We start from the raw sequence: 19,732 nt of genomic DNA, 5'->3' as shown, positions 1-19,732 counted from the left end.
ATTCAAAAACCTATAGGAGATGCATAGAGTTTGACAAAATATTACTAGATATGTCTTGACTTGTGGTCTCTTTCCAATCTTGATTTTACTGAAGTACTGAAGTAAAAAAAAGCTTTCCGGTTTGTAAAATATCTAAATAAAGCATAAAGTGCATTTTAATAAATATAAATCATTGTTTGTTTTATGTTCTCAGGACGGATGTATGGTTTTATGCTGTTAATGTTAAAACCAAAGAATTTGCTAAATTCTGGGAATTCAAGAGGTGAGTACAATGGGCTATTCCATTTAAAATCCACACTACCCCTGTGGAAGATTCAGCTAAAGTCTTCCACAGAGGGAGTATCAATTTTGAATATAATACACAATTGGGTAACTTCCATTTGAAATACTTACTCCAGTTGTGGAAGATATAGGTAACACCATAATACAGGGGGAGTATAGGTTTCAAAATGATAAACTCTGACCAATTATATTTGAAAAACATACTCCCCCTGTGGAAGATATTTCCAAAATCTTCCACAGTGGGTAGTGTGGATTTAAACTGGAATAGCCCAATAGTATCAACATTTGTTTGATTTTTTAAAAGGCTTATGCACTATTTGCTTCTTAAAATGAATATTTGCTTCTTAAGATGTTGTGACATTGTAAATTGGATGATGAATTAAGAGTGCCCCCTAGACGGCTTGTAAGTGCAGTTATATCCCAAAGAATTTGCCAAATTCTGGGAATCCAAGAAGTGAGTACAATTGTATCAACATGTCCTTGTTTTTTAAAAGGTGTATGGACTATTTTAGTTTTAAAGTATTTGCTTCTTAAAATGTTGTGACAATTTCAAGCTAACTAATTTTTTCCACAAGAGCGTACTAGGCACAGCCAGGGTTCAAACCCTGTTTTTTTATTCTTAATTTGCAATGAAAGTAGCCACAAACTCAGATTTGTACAACTCATAAAGTATAATGCATATATTATACAGCCTATAGACGAATCCAACGAGCCAAGTCATGGTCAGGATTTGGTCGGCCATATTTGGTTCCCCGCATGCACCAAACAGGTGTTGTGAGTGCCCAATTGGGTGGATTAAACCCGCTTAAAATTCGATGTTAGATTCTTTTGTGTTGTAAACTGTCATCATTCTTTTGTCTATGTATAACACGGGTGATAGAATGCAGTTTAAAATACCCTTCAAGGCTGCATCATTTCACATTTTAGGTGAGATAGCTGGGTCCCCGTCGCGGCTATGGCTGCCATTGAGGAGTAGGAATGTGTGAAATTGGATTCGTCTATATCAAAATGATTGGTACCTGTCACTTTACAGTGGTTCTGGGCAAGACTGTCACATCAAAAATTTCAATATACAATCCTAAGGCAAAAAAATAGGTTTGTCTCATGCTCCCCTGCGTGCATTGGATTTCTGATGGTAAAAACGTTCAAATATAAAATTTTATTTCGCAATTTTTATTTTTATTTTCAAAATATGAAGACAAATTGCCAATGGCAAAACATAATGGGCCAAAAACGGTGATTTTTCAAGATACCCCCTGAAAACCTGATTTATTGATGAAATAAAAAACAAAAAAATGCATACCACATTGGATTTGTAATCGCTCGAGGGACATGTGACAAAACTTTTTTATGGCCCAATTGCTAGATAAATATTTCAAAATGTCATAAAATTATTCATTATGAAGAGGGTCTTTTGCTTTATTTGGAAGAATCAGGCTTTGCAGTAAACATAAAAATTGATTGGCTACCGATTATTTTTATGCATAGGTTACCGATTAACCGACAGATTTTGTTTGATCTGAAATGCACAAGTTTTGGTAGAAGCACGCACATTTCAGAAACAGATCTATTACAGCTCCAATAAAGCTGCCCTTTGGAGGAAATATGTTTATTTTTCAAGGAGAACTCACACACAAAATAAGAATGTTATAAATCCATTTTGCAAAATGCCAAAATGCAAAACTGATTTATTACACCTATATTATAGCTTCAATGAAATCTGTTTTTTACGTTTTGGTATTTTGCAAAACGGATTAATAACTGGAGAAGGAAAAGTGGTATGATGTTCTTTTGTGTGCAAGTTCTCTGTGAAAAAATAAACTTATAACCTCTAAAGGACAGCTTTATTGGAGCCGTAATACAGGCGTAATAAATCTATTTTTTTTTGTATTTTGCAAAACGGATTTATAACTGGAGAAAGGAAGGAGGTAGGACGTTCTTCTTTTGTGTATGTGATTTCTCCTTGAAAATAAACATAGCCTAACCTCCAAAGTTCAACTTTCTTGAAGCTGCAATAAATCTCTTTCTGACATTTTTGTGCTTCTACCAAAAGGTGTGCATTTTAGATCCAAATCTGCTTGACTAAATTCCTTTTTCTTTCTTTTTTTGCGAAACGGTTTCATAACTGGAGAAGGGAAGGAGGCATCACATTCTCTTTTGTGTGCAAGTTCTCCTTGAAATATAAACGTATAACCCCAAAGGGCAGCTTTATTGAAATTTCCACAAAAATTAATTGCGAATTGTTTATCAAGATTTTATTTGTTTTGCAAAATACAGTAAGTCCTTGTGTAATGGAATGTATAAACTCTATCAAGCAGCTGGTGAATGGGGTAAATTTAATGAAATTATGCAACCATTTTATTACCCTGTATAGAGTCTGGTTTGAGTCCAAAGCGCTAACCTAAATTCTATCAAAGGTAAAATTCTTCAAAGCATCGTCATAAAAGAAAAGCATGTATTGAATGAAAGGCGTACACTAGTAAACAAAATTTTTAAAACTAGCCAGCTAGTCTGCTGAGATTATTTTATTGAAATAAATAAAACTATTTTTATATTATTGGCTTGTTATTCAAGTAAACGCATCCCAAAAAGAAAGTATCCAGTTTGATTTTGGTCCATAAGTCAAAGATGTGGTCTTAAATCAAGACCTACCAAAAGTATGTCACAGATCAATTTATTCCACAGAGTTTGATACCCCATTTGTCCAAATCGATGCAGAATTGATGACACAATGGCCTTTTGAATGCAATCACCTCAATTTCAAAAGTTGCAGTAAATTCAAGGCCAGGGCGCATCAGAAGTCTCGCTGAGAGCATGGGCCGCAGATGTCTGGCAATCATTGATGCAGCAGGAGGACATACCAGATATGGACTGTGAAGAGTGAACGGGAAAACATTGAGGAAGGAGTAAAAGAGTATTTGTATTGAATAAAACACATGAAGTGGAGTCAAACAGCCTTAGACCGTCTCTGTTGTTGTGTACCTTTGTGAATAATCTTGAGAAGCAGGAAATCAACATCAATAGGAATTACTGCAACTTAAAAAATTGAAGTGACTACATTTAAAAGATCACTGTGTCAATAATTCTGCATCGATTTGGACAAATGAGGTATCAAACTGTGCGGAATAAATTCATCTGTAACATACTTTTAGTAGGTCTTGATTTAAGACAACATCTTTGACTTATGGACCAAAATCAAACTGGATACTTCTCTTTTTGGGATGCGTTTATATAATATACGTACATGGCAATTTCTGTGTTATCATCAGAATAAAGTTTTTGTGTAGCTTCATGCTGTGATGGATTGGTAATTGTCGTCTTATAACAAATTTTGAAATATTAAGAATATTGTGAGGCATAATCATGATGCTAAAAATAGAGATGATGTAATATTCTATGTATAAATCTGCCAAGTCATAAAAGCTATTTATAACTGCAATTTATGAGACATTTTCACACAATCCTCTACATTTGCTTTTTCTTGTGTGTGATCATACGGGACACCATCTGCCCACCTTTGGCCTCCATGGACCAGATTGTGTCACATTATCAAGGTCATGCAATGCAACTTTCAGCAAATAAATTTGGGATATGTCATGACATGATTTAGTTAACGAAGAGGGAAGCATTTCTGATCATCATGCTAATAATGAACGGTATAGCTCCAGAACTGGGGACAACAACCCCAATAATAATTTTGGTGTGTTTGACCAAAGTACCAGTCTATTAATTTTGGCCTTATATCCACCCTCCCCCATTTACAAATTATAAAATCTTCCACAGTAATGCCAAAGTACAGACATACAATATAGTTTAAACCCATCCAAGGATTGGTGGACAAATTTTATATATTTCACAGTAGTTTCATACTTTTTAACTTTTAAATTTATGACAAAGATGAGTAAAAAGTATTTATGATAAATTACGTTTTCATAGTCTATGCTTGATAGAAATTGCATTTTTATTATCAATAAATAAATTTGTGTATTGTATTGTATAGAAAGGTATAAACCATATTATAGCCTATATTCTAAACACCACACAAAAAGAAACTCCCCACTTACTTTCATAACCTGTCATAAATCTGAAAAAAATTTGGTGCATTTTCAAAAGTTGCAAATGATTTGATTAAAACGATCATGCTGTTGGAATTCAAGGCATGGCCAAGCTCGCTTTTCCGCAGCTATCGACTACCCTAAGTGCCCGGTTTATTCAATTGTTAATTTGAAATGCATGTATTGTTACAATGTTACATTGCTTTTATTGCTGTATACTTGGGCATGATGCTTACTCAGTTCAAAAAGCAACTTAAAACTAATCTTTTTCTTAATGCTTTTCCAGATTCACAGATCTGATTTGTTTGTCTTTATTGTTGTGTGCCTTGAGTTCTTTTGAAGATTGTGCGCCTACTTAGAACCCTCCATTATTATTATTACTAGCGGTCACCCGTCTTTCGCGATCAGGGTCTTTCGCGGTTGGTAAATTATGTATATTTTGTGTACATGTAAATGTTTTATTTAATGTGATTAATGGTATGAGAGGAGATTATCATTTAGAACTTAGAAGTATATTAATATTTAGTATCTTTTCCATGTAAATCAATGGCTTGAAATTAGATCATTGATCGAAGCAAGTCTTCTTGCCACCATATCATATCCACCGTGAGAAGTCTTGCCCCTGTGGGATGCTGGCCGCTCTGATATTTAAGATTTTTATGCATTTGTTTCTACAGTACTTTTTAGCCCATTTTGGACAAATTTGTTGTACCTTTTAGCTAATTTTTTATCATTTTCATCCAAGTTTGTCCCCCACCTTGAAATGTACCTTGCTGCCCCCGCCTCCTGCAAAAGTCCTGGCTACACCACTGAGCAGATGAACACAGTTTTATTCACATGACCCCCTGTGGCCTGCTGGCTGATCTGATATTTTAGATTTCTTTGTTGTACTTTTTATTTGTTAGCCCATTTTGGATAAATTTGTCGTACTCTTTAGCCCATTTGTGACAATCAACCCCCCCCATGAAATTTGCCTTGCTGCCCCCCCTCTCTCTCTCTCTCTGAAAAGTCCTGGCTACACCACTGACACTGTGCAGCTGAAACAATTTTATTCACATTTCCTTACACTCTATTTCATATAAAGTTACAACCCTGATTAATTTGTCCTTCAAAAGTTTCACTTACAAACTAATTCAATAAACAAACACTCTACTGTTGACTATAGGTTCTCCATAAAAACACAGAATACATGCTAATGTTGATAAATTAGTTGAATAAACAATATATGTTAATTGAGTTTCTACTGTGTCATGTAATAGTTGAGACTACAGGCATACTTCTACTGTGTCATTAGTTGAGACTACAGGCATAATATCCTCACACCGATGACAGGATAGAAGGTCTAATTCAGGCTATGTCAACATTATTTAGCATGCAGGTGCTCTGGTAGTGGCTTTGAAACTAATTAAGATAATTTGACACCCTTAACGTCAACAAAAACAAAATTGGACGTTTTTATTGGGGTGCGGACAACTTTACTCTACGCAACGCAAAAATCCGTTTTCCGAAATAATGTAAAACGTAGAAGTTTTTAGCCTTACCAAGTCGCCAAACTCAGTAATTTATTATAGATTATTATTATTATTATTATTATTGTCAAGTTAAAGCTGTTGGCAGCAAATGTGGTTTCAAACTAGAGTTTACCAGATGCTGTACACGACTGTGTCAATCAAATTAGATATAAAGTCTGCACAAAAAGTAACTCAGCTGTTATAAATATGCCTATAGATTCAGAACTAATTATTGTTTTCACAATATTTCAACATAAAAAGAAGGATGATTTATTTTTGCGCATTTTGATACCCCTTTTGTCCAATTTTATTCAATATTGACAATACAGCAGTGTTTTGAAATAAATAAAAAATTGATAGTTTCTAAATTGCACTATTTTGTGGTAATTGAATAGAAATGAATGCAGCTCACCCATAATTTACGTTTATTATATTATTTGGGTACTGCATTACCCTTCCTTAACCCTAACAGGACGGTATACTACAAAATACTACTTGATATATGCGCTGTTCGTGCATGCATCCCACGTGGTGTGATGTCGCAATCACCCTAAGTGATATAATGGCACGGTTTCGCTGGCCAGCGAAGCCCGAGACCCGTGGCAAAGTGTCGCCAACCCAGTGCCTGGCATGCGAGGGGTCTCGGGTTCGAATCCCACCCAGAGCAAACAACTTCTTTCCTTCTTTTCTCTCTTTATTCCTTCCTTCTTTCCCTTCCCGTCGCCAAAAAGCCCTTAGGCGGTTAGGGTTAATATAAGTTTATAAATATTTCTTAAATTGTAAACCAGTATAGAATAATTGAGTGGCTCGCAAGCTATACAAATTGGAATACAGTGAATTTTTATAGTAAAATTCAGAGCCCAGGTTTCTATGGCTGAAATATAAGGTCAATGGGCTATTCTAGTTGAAATACATGCATCCCCACAATGGAAACATGACTTTATTCTACATATGGGATGTGAATTTAAGTGGAGTTGCCTAAATGGGTGATTCCATTTTAAATCTACACCCCCCCCCCCTTGTTTGGGAGATTAAGGTCATGTCTTCCATAGCGGGCAATGGAATGGGCAAAATTATTCAATTGACGGGCCACCCTCAATTTCTAGCTAAGACCCTGGTGAGCAGTCATCTAGAGTTGAAGTGGTCAAAATATAATTGATACCATTGACAGAGAGGAGGCACCAATCTCATATAAAATCTGCATAATTAGCCTATCTGGCCCCGGGGAGGGGGGTACTCGAATTACATTTGGACAGGCGTGTGCCACTTGAACTCTGAAACCCCCATCCATGTTTAGTGATTTTCTTTGCCAAAAAAAGTGGCTGATTGACAGTTTTTATCAAATTAGGACCCATGCAAAGGTTATACACCACTAATAGGCCTGGGCGATGCATGGAAATATGATGAGTAACTATTTGTTTGCATGGCATCTGAAAAGACTGCATTAAAATTGCTGAAATTGACCAAGTTATATAGCCACAAAAGTACATTTTAGGGTTTGATGCTTCAAAATGGTCTATTTTCTCTCATGGTATGACATTTTTGTTGTAATATTACCAAAATTCATACGCACGGCACCGGTTTTTACTTAGTTAATATTCGCCCTACCATATAACTTTCAGCTTCGAGGGTGCACTGCCATTTTAAGGTGTTTACGGTTCAGTGTGTTAAAACAAGAAAAGTACCAGGTCAACCTATGTTAAGTTTTTGATCATTTGGCATCTAAATCATATAGTTTTACCTGATATTAGTGGCATTTAAAAGGGCATTTCATGATCCACAGCATCATCCCCCCACTTTTCTCAAAAAAAGTTGAGATTTTTATATCACTGGAAACCTCTGGCTACATAATGTTTATGTACAAAACATTTCTTGCAGATTAATTCGTTTAGCAAAGATATCGTGAAATTTGAAATTACAACACATTGTCTATGGAGCAGTGTAATACACATAATCATGCATAGCTAGCAAACGCAAAACCAGATTCAACTGAGATTTTGGGAATAAGTTTTTTTCGTGGATATCTACTGAAAAATGTCATAAAAAGAGGATGCTAGGATCACGAAATACTCCTGTGAGAGTTCTGACTATGACAAAATTCCACCGAAATTAGCAATTTTCCCATTGAAACCCGTGTAATAGATAATTAGTGGTGATTGAACCTTTCTATACATAAAAAATGGCTGATTTGACAGTTTTTGACCTTTTTTTCAAATCTGGGGCCCAAAAAAGCAACCCTCAAGAGCGGCACACCCCTGTTTTCCTTTTATATGTCAGTACCCCTCCCCACCAGTTTTCTCGGTAACACAACAATTTTTCTCCCAGCTTTTGATGATTTGACTACACCCCTGTGTATGGTATGGGGGGTTGTGACCGTCAAATTGTTCCCACAATAGAGAGTTTTCTTTGCACATAATTAATTGCTTAAATAAACTGATGATGATATAAAGTATGGAACAATGGTAGAGGAATAACACTTAGTTGATGACTTGCTCTTTTTAGACCTTGAAACCATTTCCAGTTAATTTAAGGGATCATGTGGAATTCACAAGGGCTTCACATTTAATGAGCCAAGTTTTTTTTTTCTGAGAAAGGTCCATAATTTCCAGCACCCCACATCAGAAAATGCTTCTATCCTGCAGGCTTCCCTAATTATGCTGATAACATAAAAAACCATATAAGGTAAAAAAAGGACATGACTCAAGTACTGCACAAAATCCATGATTTGGTGCTACCTCCATGTAAGGAGTCACGAAATTATGCATATATGTTAGGAGGTTGTACCCATGATTTTTAAAAGCTATGCGCACATTTGGGAGCACTCCACTAACAGTTTGGTAGGGGTGTGCGCTGCAGAGTGCCGAACTTCGGAAACTAAGAACTGATTTGCAGGGAAAATAGAGGCTTGATGAACTGAAATTGAAACATTTTGGGGCCATATTATAGGTTGTGGAGCTAAAAAATTCAACATTTTCCAAGGAGAGCCTGCAAAATGGACCTTTGACCACCCCACATAGCCGTACCACCTTTACATGTGAGCAGGTGGTATGCGCCGTGCATTCTCTAAATTCAGTAAATTTCCATCGTCAACCATGTAATTGAATGGGATTATTTTGAAATTTTAAAACACTTGAAATATCACAAACAAATAGGCCTATGTTAATAAATAATATATAATACAAGCTAAAACCGTTGGGGTTCGATAATGAACCCCACAAAACTAACCGAGTATATGGAAAATGCCATACGGCCGGGCGGTTTGACAAGTTGCCGGCTCTATCATGCCACTCGCCGCCTGCATGTGAGTGCCCCCCTGGTATGTGCATTGCCTTCTGCAATAAAACTTGTCTTGTTGGCCTAATGAAGATATTGCACATTATTTGCTCCTTATTATCATCAGATGTTTTTTTCTTTATCATACAGTGCCTTAGATGCAACTCCTGGCTGGATATTGTGTATACCAGACTACCTAAATATCAGACGACCCAGTAACATCTATTATACAGAAGTCTCTTATGCAGGCTTTGCCCTACTCGCTGTGGCTGGACTTATTGCCATGTCTGGTCTCCTTTGTATGTTTGCACTCTTCTTATCATGGGATAGGTAAGTCTCATTGATTGGACAGGGAATGGGAGGGGGAGCTCGTTTGCATTCCCTACTCGCTGTGGCTGGACTTATTGCTATGTCTGGTCTCCTTTGTATGTTTGCACTCTTCTTATCATGGGATAGGTAAGTCTCATTGGACAGGGAATGGGAGGGGGAGCTCGTTTGCACTCTTCTTATCATGGGATAGGTAAGTCTCATTGATTGGACAGGGAATGGGAGGGGGAGCTTGTTTGCATTTCCTACTCAAAGTATCCCAACATACTTTTGACAAACTTCTTTTTCCATTCTCTCAAATTTTTAACCTTCACATTTCATGCTATAAATGGGTTATTACAATTGATATCCATACACCTATCATGGAAGACATGACCGTAATCTTCCACACAGTGGGTGTAGATTTCAACTGGAATCGCCCATTCAGGTAACCCCATTTGAAATTTACACCCCCTGCGTGGGAGATTAGGGGGTGTGTCTTCCATAGGGGGTGTGTGGATTGAATTGATTTCAAATGTGATATTTGGCAATAAAGGCTGTCGGCCTTTCGCCATCTTGTGGGTACAAATGATATGTGTGTTCATGCGTCGGACACTACGCGCAGGGCGCAGCTTGCCACGCAGCTGTTATCATGCATCACGCATGGAGATCGAACGAATATCGCAGCGTGTACCCACAAGATGGCGTCATATGACGTCACGCTGACGGCCTCTATTGTCTCTGCATTTTCTACACTTTCTATAAATTGAGATTAACGTTGTCATATGGTAAATTGACTTTTCAGAATGCAAGCTGATAAAGCAAGACTGGCACTGCAGACAGGAAAAGTGAATCTAGCTTACGAAGCAGAATCAACGTAAGTATATAGGCCTAAACCATATTTATTTAATTGAATATATGAATACAAAACCCACCCAAGTCCATACTTGGGCCAAATTGAGTTAAGCATGGGAAATTGTTGCTATACATAGGCATGTCATATACAAAAGAACAACTCAAATTCATCCTCTGTGTCTATTGAGCATGTGAAAAATAGCTTGTATGAAAGAACCACCCAAGTCCATGATTTGAGTCTTGTAACACATTGATTGAAATCCAGTATAAAAGTCCACTTGTAACACATTCATTGCTGGAGAGTGACTTTTGGAAAAAATGGGTTTAATCAAGGAAAGTGTGTGGTTTATATTACATGGCAGAATGCTTATCAACATTATACATACCTGTGTGCTTTATTTTGTATTATCTTACCAGTGGTAATCTCATTCCAACATTGTTGTCTTTGTATATGATTCAAAAAACCAAGTCCAGCATTTAAAATGAACCCCACGAAGGCCCTGAAATGCTAATCATCATACATAATACAGTTTAACCCACTCATTTGCACGTAAAACTTACCATATTGACCAGGTAAATCTAACTGAAGGAATTAAAATGATACACAGGCTTTTTTTCTCAAAATCACTTCCCATGGACTTGGGTGGGTTTTGAATTCATGTATTCAATTGTGTGCACGACCACACACTCTTGTAAATGCTGCCAAGTGTGGAGGTTTGTGTGTATTCCAACTGGAGGGATTTACGCACCCACATTCAAATTGGGGAGATTTTTTCATACAAATCTGAAAGCAACCACCCTACTGTGGAGGCCATCAAATCAAAAATCAACCCCTTCTATGGCTCAAAGGCCCCATTGCAACTGTGGAGCTCCACGGTTGCAAGCAGGCTCCACAGTTGGTATGTGGTAAAACAAGATATGCACCTCCACAGTTTGAATGCGGTTACAAACGCTAGCTCCTGGATACCTGCAGGAAGATATTCATCTCATTGACATGAGATGGAGGATTAATAAATAAGGCAAAAAATTAATGAATTTCCTATACATTTGTACAGGGAAGAAAAAAGTTAGGAGGAATTCCTCAAATTAGTGAAAGAATCCCATCCCTGAATTCTTTGGGCACTTCATTCGCTTTGTTAAAGGCCCCATTCAGTGATTTGCTCATCCGGATGATCGTAAAAATCATCAAAATTCAGCCAAAAGCTGTATATTTCGGATAAAATAAGGCATTTTACACAAATTTGTAATTTATACTGACAGTATATAAATTAGCTACATGCATTTGAATGGGACTTCAACTTTGTCAATACTGCTGTTTTCTTTGTTTTTGCCAAATTTTTCATTAAAAAAAATACCAAATGACAATTTGAATGACTTATCCTTCACTTTTAAGTAATTTATAAACAAGTTTAATTTTTTTACACTTTCGCTAGGATCACTGAATGGGTCTTTAAGCTCTTGATACAGGACTGCCAAGTGCCAACTCGGGTCTGTGGGTATCATGAACACACAGACCCTTCATATTTTCAGCTGGCATATAGAATTTGTGAAAATGTTGACCCCCAAATTGTTTTTGCCAAAGCAGAATGTCTGATAGGGAGTGGCATTTTCACTGCCTTGTTTCTTTCAATTTTTAGTGCCCAAGACTCCGGCCCCAGGTGTTCTCTTTTCATGTTTACGACCCACATATTTGGTTGCTGAAGCACATGGCATGACGCCATGAGGCTCCAAAATTATTGTGCTTTAATTGCTGTATTCGTACATGTTGATAATTTGATGCGGCAGTTAGGCAAAATATTTTTTACAGAATATCTGATTTTTGATTTTTTTTTTCTTGGTTTCTTTTCCTTTCCAGAGCGGATGTGTGGTTGGCGTCCAGACCAGCTTCAATCTTGCAGCCTAGATTGAGTGTACATTCTACAGGAAGTGTTGAGAAAGCTAAAATCATGTTATGGGAAACAGAATCACAGGTTGGTATTTTAACCCACTGAGCACTACCTGCCGATCTAACATTGCCTCTGATTGGTCAATTACATGATATTTTCACTTTAATCACCAATCAGAATGGAGCTTTGCAAATAATTCACCCCAATTTTTTTGTGTGGTGAAATTATTCTAACAATGTTGCTGATTGGCCAATTGATATTGAAAACTTTGTTTTGGCCAATCGGCAGGTAGTTCTCATGGGGTTAAAAAACATGTGCTAGCTACTCCTGATTCCAGAAAAATACAGCACTAATCTTTTGGAATTCAAAAAATACTATCTTGTTTTGCCAAATGAAACATATCGAAATCCTTTTGTTAGTTCTAACAGGCAAATTTTAATATATTTGCAATTATTTATGGGAAAATGGGCCAAAACATGTAATTTTGCATGTTTTCTTACAATTGTAGTCACAAAGTTTTGGTAAAAGTTTAAGCATTTAGTATAGGCTTTAAAAAAAGGCTCATAATTATAATATTTTATGGTATGTTTGATCATTTCAATTAAAAAATTGTGTGCGCTAACCTATTCCCATGAGGCGTATACACAGGGCAAAAGGCATATTGTCCCATGAAGAAGGCGTCTTGTCCACATGCTGGTGATGCAACTGGGAAAACACACTGACAACACACTCTCAACTTGAGATGAGAGACAGTATATGATCCTGCGTCATATACTGGGGTACTTAAAAAGGTGGCTTTGTTACATTTTGATGTGCAGCTTGGATTTCAAAACACTGTCTCTTGAGTATTCCTTTACTTAGAAGATTCAATTAGGTCTTAAATTGAGGCTAATTTATTCTATATTACTCATGTTTTTAACCTGTTTTAAAATAATTTTTAATTATTTTCTTATGACGTTTGGCATGAAATATGCCAAGGGTGGCTGAGGATTAGGGGGAGGGATTTGTATCGTAAATATGATCTAAAACCCCCATTAAAAATTTGAATCCAGTAAAAAAATGTCTAAATGAACTCCCAGACATCTAAACCAAGTAAATAAATACAGAAGGTCATTTAAAAGAATAATACTTGCTCAGAATGATTGTAAATGTAGAAAAAAGAGGTGGGGTTAAGTCCCACCTACTTTGTGATTGTTTTTGCCCGCACTCTCTCATTTTTTTAACCGATTTCAATAAAAAAAGGTGTCAAAATGCTCAGGAAGATGAACCACTTCAAATGAGACGTGTAGGTAAAATGTTTGAACTATTTCATTTTTTTACTATGTAACACAAAGGTACCCCAGGTTGTGACACAAGACCATATATGATCACAGGTCTTACTAGATAGGCCGAATTGGTTCAAGTGGCATACCATGCAGTGCTGCTGAAAACCAGTCCAGATGGTTCAAAGAGTATTTCTGAGCAAATCTTGCTTTGTTTTATCTAATATTTCTTCATTATGTCAAGAACCTTTTAAAACTGTTTCAAAATAAACATGATTTTTTTCGATTTCCAAGTAAGTTGCCTATTATAAGGCTTTCGCACTGATTTATGTGATATTTGGCATGGTAATTTGCGGCTTCTTGCAGGTTTACAAATAATAAATGTAAATTCCAAGAACACCCTCTATTGTTATACATAGCTGTGCTGGAAATTAATCAAAACGTGTTGAAATCAGTACAATTATTGTGAGGCACACCTTTTTACTTTAAAAATTCATTTTCTCAGTCAAATATAAAACTATAATTGTATTTTTGCAGTAATGTCAAATAAGACCATAATGCTTGAATGTACCTTTTGAAAAAAAAAATCCTGGTGTTAAAATCAGGCATGAAATTGTGTCTTAAGGGATCTGGAATGAGCGTTTTGAGCGTTTCGACAGTATTTTCTGTTGGACATGAGAGCACATCGGGCATATCAAATTGCATTCTAAGTACGATGAATGTCTTTCTGATATCAAATAGTTTTCATTTTTTAAATTCACGATATAATACAAATTTTATGACAAATTATTAGAAGCTGACATTATTCACATTTTTGATATATAACAGTGCTCAAAGTAAATTTTATAAATCTAATGACATATTCTTAAAGTGTATGTAGCTGGGAGGAAAAGCCAACGATCAATTGAAAATTTTTACTTTTCATATTGAAGATATGGATTTTTCCCCAAAAAGACCTAATTTTTTTTTGGTGTTTTGGGGAAAAAAATCCATATCTTCAATACGAAAGGTCAAAATTTTCAATTGATCGTCAGCTTTTCATCCAACCTACATACACTTTAAGCATCCAATTTCTCACTGGATGTACTCTGGAGCTACTCCGGATTACCCCCAGGGCTACTCTGTAGCGGTGTACCGTAACGCTGAGTCAAAAATCCGTGGACTACTCCTATCCGGTTTTCCACGGTGTACCTCCCGTAGAGACAGACTAAAAAAATGTGTGATGATCTGTTGCCAGATTTAATGCTATTATCTCAATTTAGCTTTATTGTATGCTTTTATTAGGATATATTAGGGATTTTGTTCTTTCTTTCTTTCTTTTATTATTATTTTTCAAATATATGTTAATAGTATAATAAATTAATAATAGAAAATAGTAAACAAGTAAATAGGCCTACAAAATACATAAACAAGTTCAGAAATAAGCGAGTAAAATTAATGAAGTAAATAACTGACTAAATAAATTTATAAATGAATAAACAAGTAAATAAAATAATATGTAGGCCTAATTAAATTAACAAGTAAAAACTACACAAGAAAGTAAATAAGTAAACATGTGTATTAGGCCTAAATAAAACAAAATGAATAGTACTGTAGGCCTAGGCCTATGTAAAATAATCAATAATAGAATGCTAATAATTATCATTAACTTGGTTGTTCTTTAGCTTTTTTATTTGATTACCTGTTTGCTTACATGTTTTTTCATTTGTTTGAGTAGGCCTGCATTTGTATGTTTTTAAGCATTTTTCTTTGCATATTATACTTGAATGATTGGTCATTTTATAGCTAATATTTATTTTAGGACCCCACTTTTATTCATTTATTTTTTACGCTTTTATTAAATTTATTATTAGTTTTATATTTATTATTTATTTACGTATTATATTTTTACTTATTTACTTTTTAATTGTTTAGTAACTTATTTAAATATTTACTTTTTAATAAATAAGTGACCAATCATTCAAGTATAATAAGCAAAGAAAAAATGTTTAAAAAACAAACAAAATATGGCCTACTCAAACAAACGAAAAAACACATATCAAACAGGTAAGTCAGATTAAAAGAAGAATAACAACCAAGTAAAAAAATATGAAAACTGTGAATGAATAACATCAATGAAAGATGAAAGACTAGTAGGCCTAAGGCCTAGCCAAACGAATCAAAACCAAACTGTATTGCAAGAAGGTGTATTATAGGCCTAGGCCCACGCCTTGCAACAGTAAAGTAATGCGGTGCAAAATGTTAGGAAAACAAGAAATTGAAGAAGTATAAATTATGAGTAAATTTTAACTGTAATAATAAACCCAGGTAGGGCCTACGGTAAATAAACAAACAACATGGAAAAGTGGAACTGCGAAGCGCAGTATGCACACAGGAAAACAACGTCGCACAAGCATCTCAAGTTAGCAAAACTAAAAACATAACAAGAAACACAAAATTAAATAATGATTGAAAATGATTTTAAAAACAAATTGAGAAGAAGTCGTACTGGTAGGTCTACTGTCGTTAAACAAAAGAACAAGTTTCTACAAACGAAACAACCACTAAAGAGAAACAAAATATCTCCGTGACATCGGCAAGTGATTCTTGCTCCGTCATGACGCCCTATGCAAACGTGGTCAATCAATTAATCAAAACAACAAACGTTAAACTTTGCTAAAAATAGCTAGGCACGCGCACTAGTACGCCGACCGATTACGCGCTTGGCGAGTTGTTTACCGCTGCCGGTCAATGACCCGCTTGTGGCTGTGGTTGTACACGGAGCTGACTTCGGTGTTACTCCAGGGTTGGCTCGTGGCTGACCGCTATCAGATGTACTTCAGAGTAGCTTCTTAAGAGTACCTTTTAGAGTAGCTCCGATATGGCGTATCCAGAAGTTGGCACTAGTGTAGCATCGGAGTTGGCTTCTAGACAGACAATGGATGGAGTAACAGCGAAGTAGCTCTGATATGGTGTATCCACTATGGGTTTGCTAAGGTGTAGCTACTCAAGTAGCTTCAGAGTAGCTCTATTAAGGTGTAGCTTCAGGGCTACACCAGGTGTAGCCGCGAAGGTAATCTGCCGCGGTGGTAAACCGTGAATGAGAAACTGGATGTGTATAAATCATCTGATGTATAAAGTTTACTTCGAGTACTGTTAAATATCAAAAATAATCATTTGCCATAAAATGTATATTACATTGCAAATTTCAAAAAATCAAAATTATTTGATATCAGAAGGACATTCTTCGTATTCAGAATGCAATTCGATATGTCTGAAATGCTTTAATGTCCCACAATAAATACTGTCCAAATGTTCATACCCCACCCTTTAAGTGTAACATTTTCAATTTTGACAGGCCTGAACGTGGCTCATGAGCTTTTTTGGGGTCAACTTTTTAGCTTTTCAAACTATTCACAAATGAAAGATTTTTCCCAACTCTATAAAGCACATTGTATGGGTCTATAATATTATATTATAGATGAGGTGATAGTCAAAACTATGCCCACTCTTTTAACCAATCAGATGGCGGGAATCTTTAGACGAGGTATGTAAAGCCCTGTATGATGTGCTTTAGAAAGTTGGAAAAAGCTTTCATTAGCGAACTATATTACTTTGAAAAACTAAAAGGTTGACCCCCCAAAATGCTAAGGGTTCTCGTTCAGCATCCTTATGAGCAATATCACTTGTTTTATGTATTTTCCCATACAACATATATAGATAATGTATTTTTTCTTTGTTTCTCACTATAAAGGAACTAACAATGGAGATGTTCAATGAAACAGATGACTTTGACAAAGAATTGGATGAGATCGCTTTAATACCACCAAAGTCGCCCACTGAGGTCCACATCCTTGTTGGCAATGAAAATGACATGCCATTCGTCACATTGGGTCAATGGGAATCCGAAGAAGATGCAGAGACAAATGACAGAGAATCAAGTGATGAGACTTCATTCAGTGGACAAAGTGAAGAGATCAAAGATGACACTGAGGTCAAAGGTTATGAGGAGATAGATGGCGGACATATGTTGTCTTCTAATCCTGTGAAAGGATTGATCACATTCTTTGAGCCTGAATCTGAATCTACAGATGATAATCTAATCATTCCACCACCAACACCACCCCCGCATCCACGAGTGCCAACACCGCCTCCTCCTCCATTCCCTACCCCTACAGGTGATGAGCTTAAAGTACAAGATGAGGAATTCCCGAAACCACCTGAGGTGACCAAACCGGTGGTGTTCAAAAACAAAGAAGGAGATACTATTGGAGTGGTCCTACCATCAACAGAACTGTAATACTTAATAACCTCAAATGAAAGGCTCTTATAGACTTTCAAAATAATGTGGCAATATTGGGATAAGAATGTTTGTGCAAAGAGTGGTTAACTCTCCACACAGGTGTCAACTGCAGACGACCAGTTTCATTTTTTAAAATTCAAAACAATTTCAGAAATGTACATTTTCATGATCATATTTGGAATCAGCATGAAAAATGCATTAAAATTAGTACAAACAAGCCTAGTATTGGTTCAGATGTTCTTGAGATAGCTCTTGATATTTTGAGAAAAATATCTCAAAACTTTTTATGTTGAAACCTATGGCTAGCACACAGAGCATTGCTGCACTATATAAGATATTGCTTATATATCTTTTGGTTAGGCCAAAAAAAAAAAAAGGTTTGTCTCAAAGCTCACGAGAAATTTAAAACAAATGCTAAATGCGATTTAAAAAAAAAAAAAAAAGTCTGATTTTTGCCGATTTTTTTTCTGGAAAAAACACTAAAAAAAAAAAAAAATTGAAATAAAAACAAATTCCGCATTTCTTTTTTGTTAAATCGTGCGATTTTACAAACGCGTGTGGAAGCTTTGAGACAAACCTTTTTTTTTTGGCCTTATAATGTAGTGTAGTGAAATTTAAAGCTGGGATATGTGTGTATAGAGAATAGAGAATATCTGAAATCATTTTATATGTCAGGTTGGAAAAAATATTTTTAATATAGAGCAGATAAATATTTAAAAAGTACAAATTCTATGTACTTTATTATTTTCTTGTAGGCAAACAATTAAGTATTGTTAACCTGTAAAAAATATAACAAAGCCTACTAATATGTTGTTTTTTCACCAACCACATCAGTGTAACATAGTGAGAATTGCTCACATTTTATATGTGAAGTTGGAAGAAATATTTTAATATAGAGCACTGTAAGTACTGTAAAGTGGGGAATTTGTTGTGAGGGGTTTAATTTTTGCTTGATTCACGAGCAAACAGGCAGACGCAAATCTTTAACCCTGCGAAAATATTTATTACACATAGCACTTAATGTAACACAAATTAAACACCCACTAAACTGTCCAGAATTGATAAAATTGCAAAAAAGTAATCCAGCGAAAATATCCCATTATACAATATTCTATTACCTCCACGACCCATTATTCAAAATCGCGCACTGTGATTTGTTGAAACGCGTCACGTGAGAGCCCATTATTAATGGGTCAAGCGCCGTAACACATTCTACGCACGGCATTACGCTTGGTTACGCATGCAATATTTCCGCGATACGCGCTGTCACTTACGCGTACGCGCTCCACCTTGAAGATTCTCTTTAAATTGCACTATTTTCTGGTAATAGAATAGAAATAAAGGGTGCAGCATTATCCTTTACACGCAAATAATGTGTCCTCGGCAGTAAAAACGTTTAAATAATGGGTTCGGCTGCGCCTCACCCATTATTTACGCTTTTACTGCCGAGGACACATTATTTGCGTAAAGGATAATGCTGCACCCTTTTTATTTCTTAATTTAAAAAGTACAAATGTACAAGCAAACAAATAAAATATTGTTATAAAACTTGTACAAAAATGTCCGAAGTCTATAATAATATTTCTTTATCGACAACAGTATAATTTTTTGTCATTATTGAAATGGATTCAATCATGTTTCACGGTTGATCACCACCACTGAACAGCTCACGTCTGCATGGTTTACTTCACTTGAAGCTAGCAGACGACCCGGTCGCATTGTTGTTACACGGTGATAAAGAATGGTGAAATATAATTGAATCCCTAATTGCAAGTCATATTGACTACATCAGCTTGTCCTCCCCTGAACCAAAAAAATATAACAAAAAGATGTAGCATTTTGTATAGAGCAAGCCTTTAACAAGTGTTTCAATAAATTTTTAATAAATCATAATTTAATTTTGTTTACTCTGGTGACTCTTTTGAGTAAAGTAGAAACATAAATCTTCATTGTTAGTTTATTTTATTTATAAAGCAATATATGCAATTTAGGAAGCCAATATTGATAAAAGGTGTCCTTC

General features: G+C 35.7%; 2 protein-coding genes across 2 annotated transcripts in view; both read left to right on the top strand.

Moving 5' to 3' along the window:
• LOC140158384 (protocadherin Fat 4-like) overlaps nucleotides 1-9,455 on the top strand; it is a 53,513-nt gene extending 44,058 nt beyond the window's left edge. Inside the window, exons 53-54 of the mRNA XM_072181477.1 lie at nucleotides 194-262; nucleotides 9,272-9,455. Of these exons, the coding sequence (XP_072037578.1) occupies nucleotides 194-262; nucleotides 9,272-9,455 (253 nt within the window). The remainder of the gene's footprint in view (nucleotides 1-193; nucleotides 263-9,271) is intronic.
• A 53-nt stretch (nucleotides 9,456-9,508) lies between these two features.
• LOC140158293 (uncharacterized) lies at nucleotides 9,509-18,033 on the top strand. The gene is made up of 4 exons (XM_072181399.1): nucleotides 9,509-9,577; nucleotides 10,233-10,304; nucleotides 12,138-12,252; nucleotides 17,164-18,033. Exons 1-4 carry the CDS (start codon nucleotides 9,531-9,533, stop codon nucleotides 17,707-17,709), a joined length of 780 nt encoding a protein of 259 aa, XP_072037500.1. The 5' UTR covers nucleotides 9,509-9,530; the 3' UTR covers nucleotides 17,710-18,033.
• The last annotated feature ends 1,699 nt before the right edge of the window (nucleotides 18,034-19,732 follow it).

Source organism: Amphiura filiformis, chromosome 8, assembly GCF_039555335.1.
Source record: "Amphiura filiformis chromosome 8, Afil_fr2py, whole genome shotgun sequence".
NCBI classification, from domain to species: Eukaryota; Metazoa; Echinodermata; class Ophiuroidea; order Amphilepidida; family Amphiuridae; genus Amphiura; species Amphiura filiformis.
The sequence above is the reverse complement of the archived record's forward strand: the minus strand, read 5'-3'. Positions and strand labels throughout refer to the sequence as shown.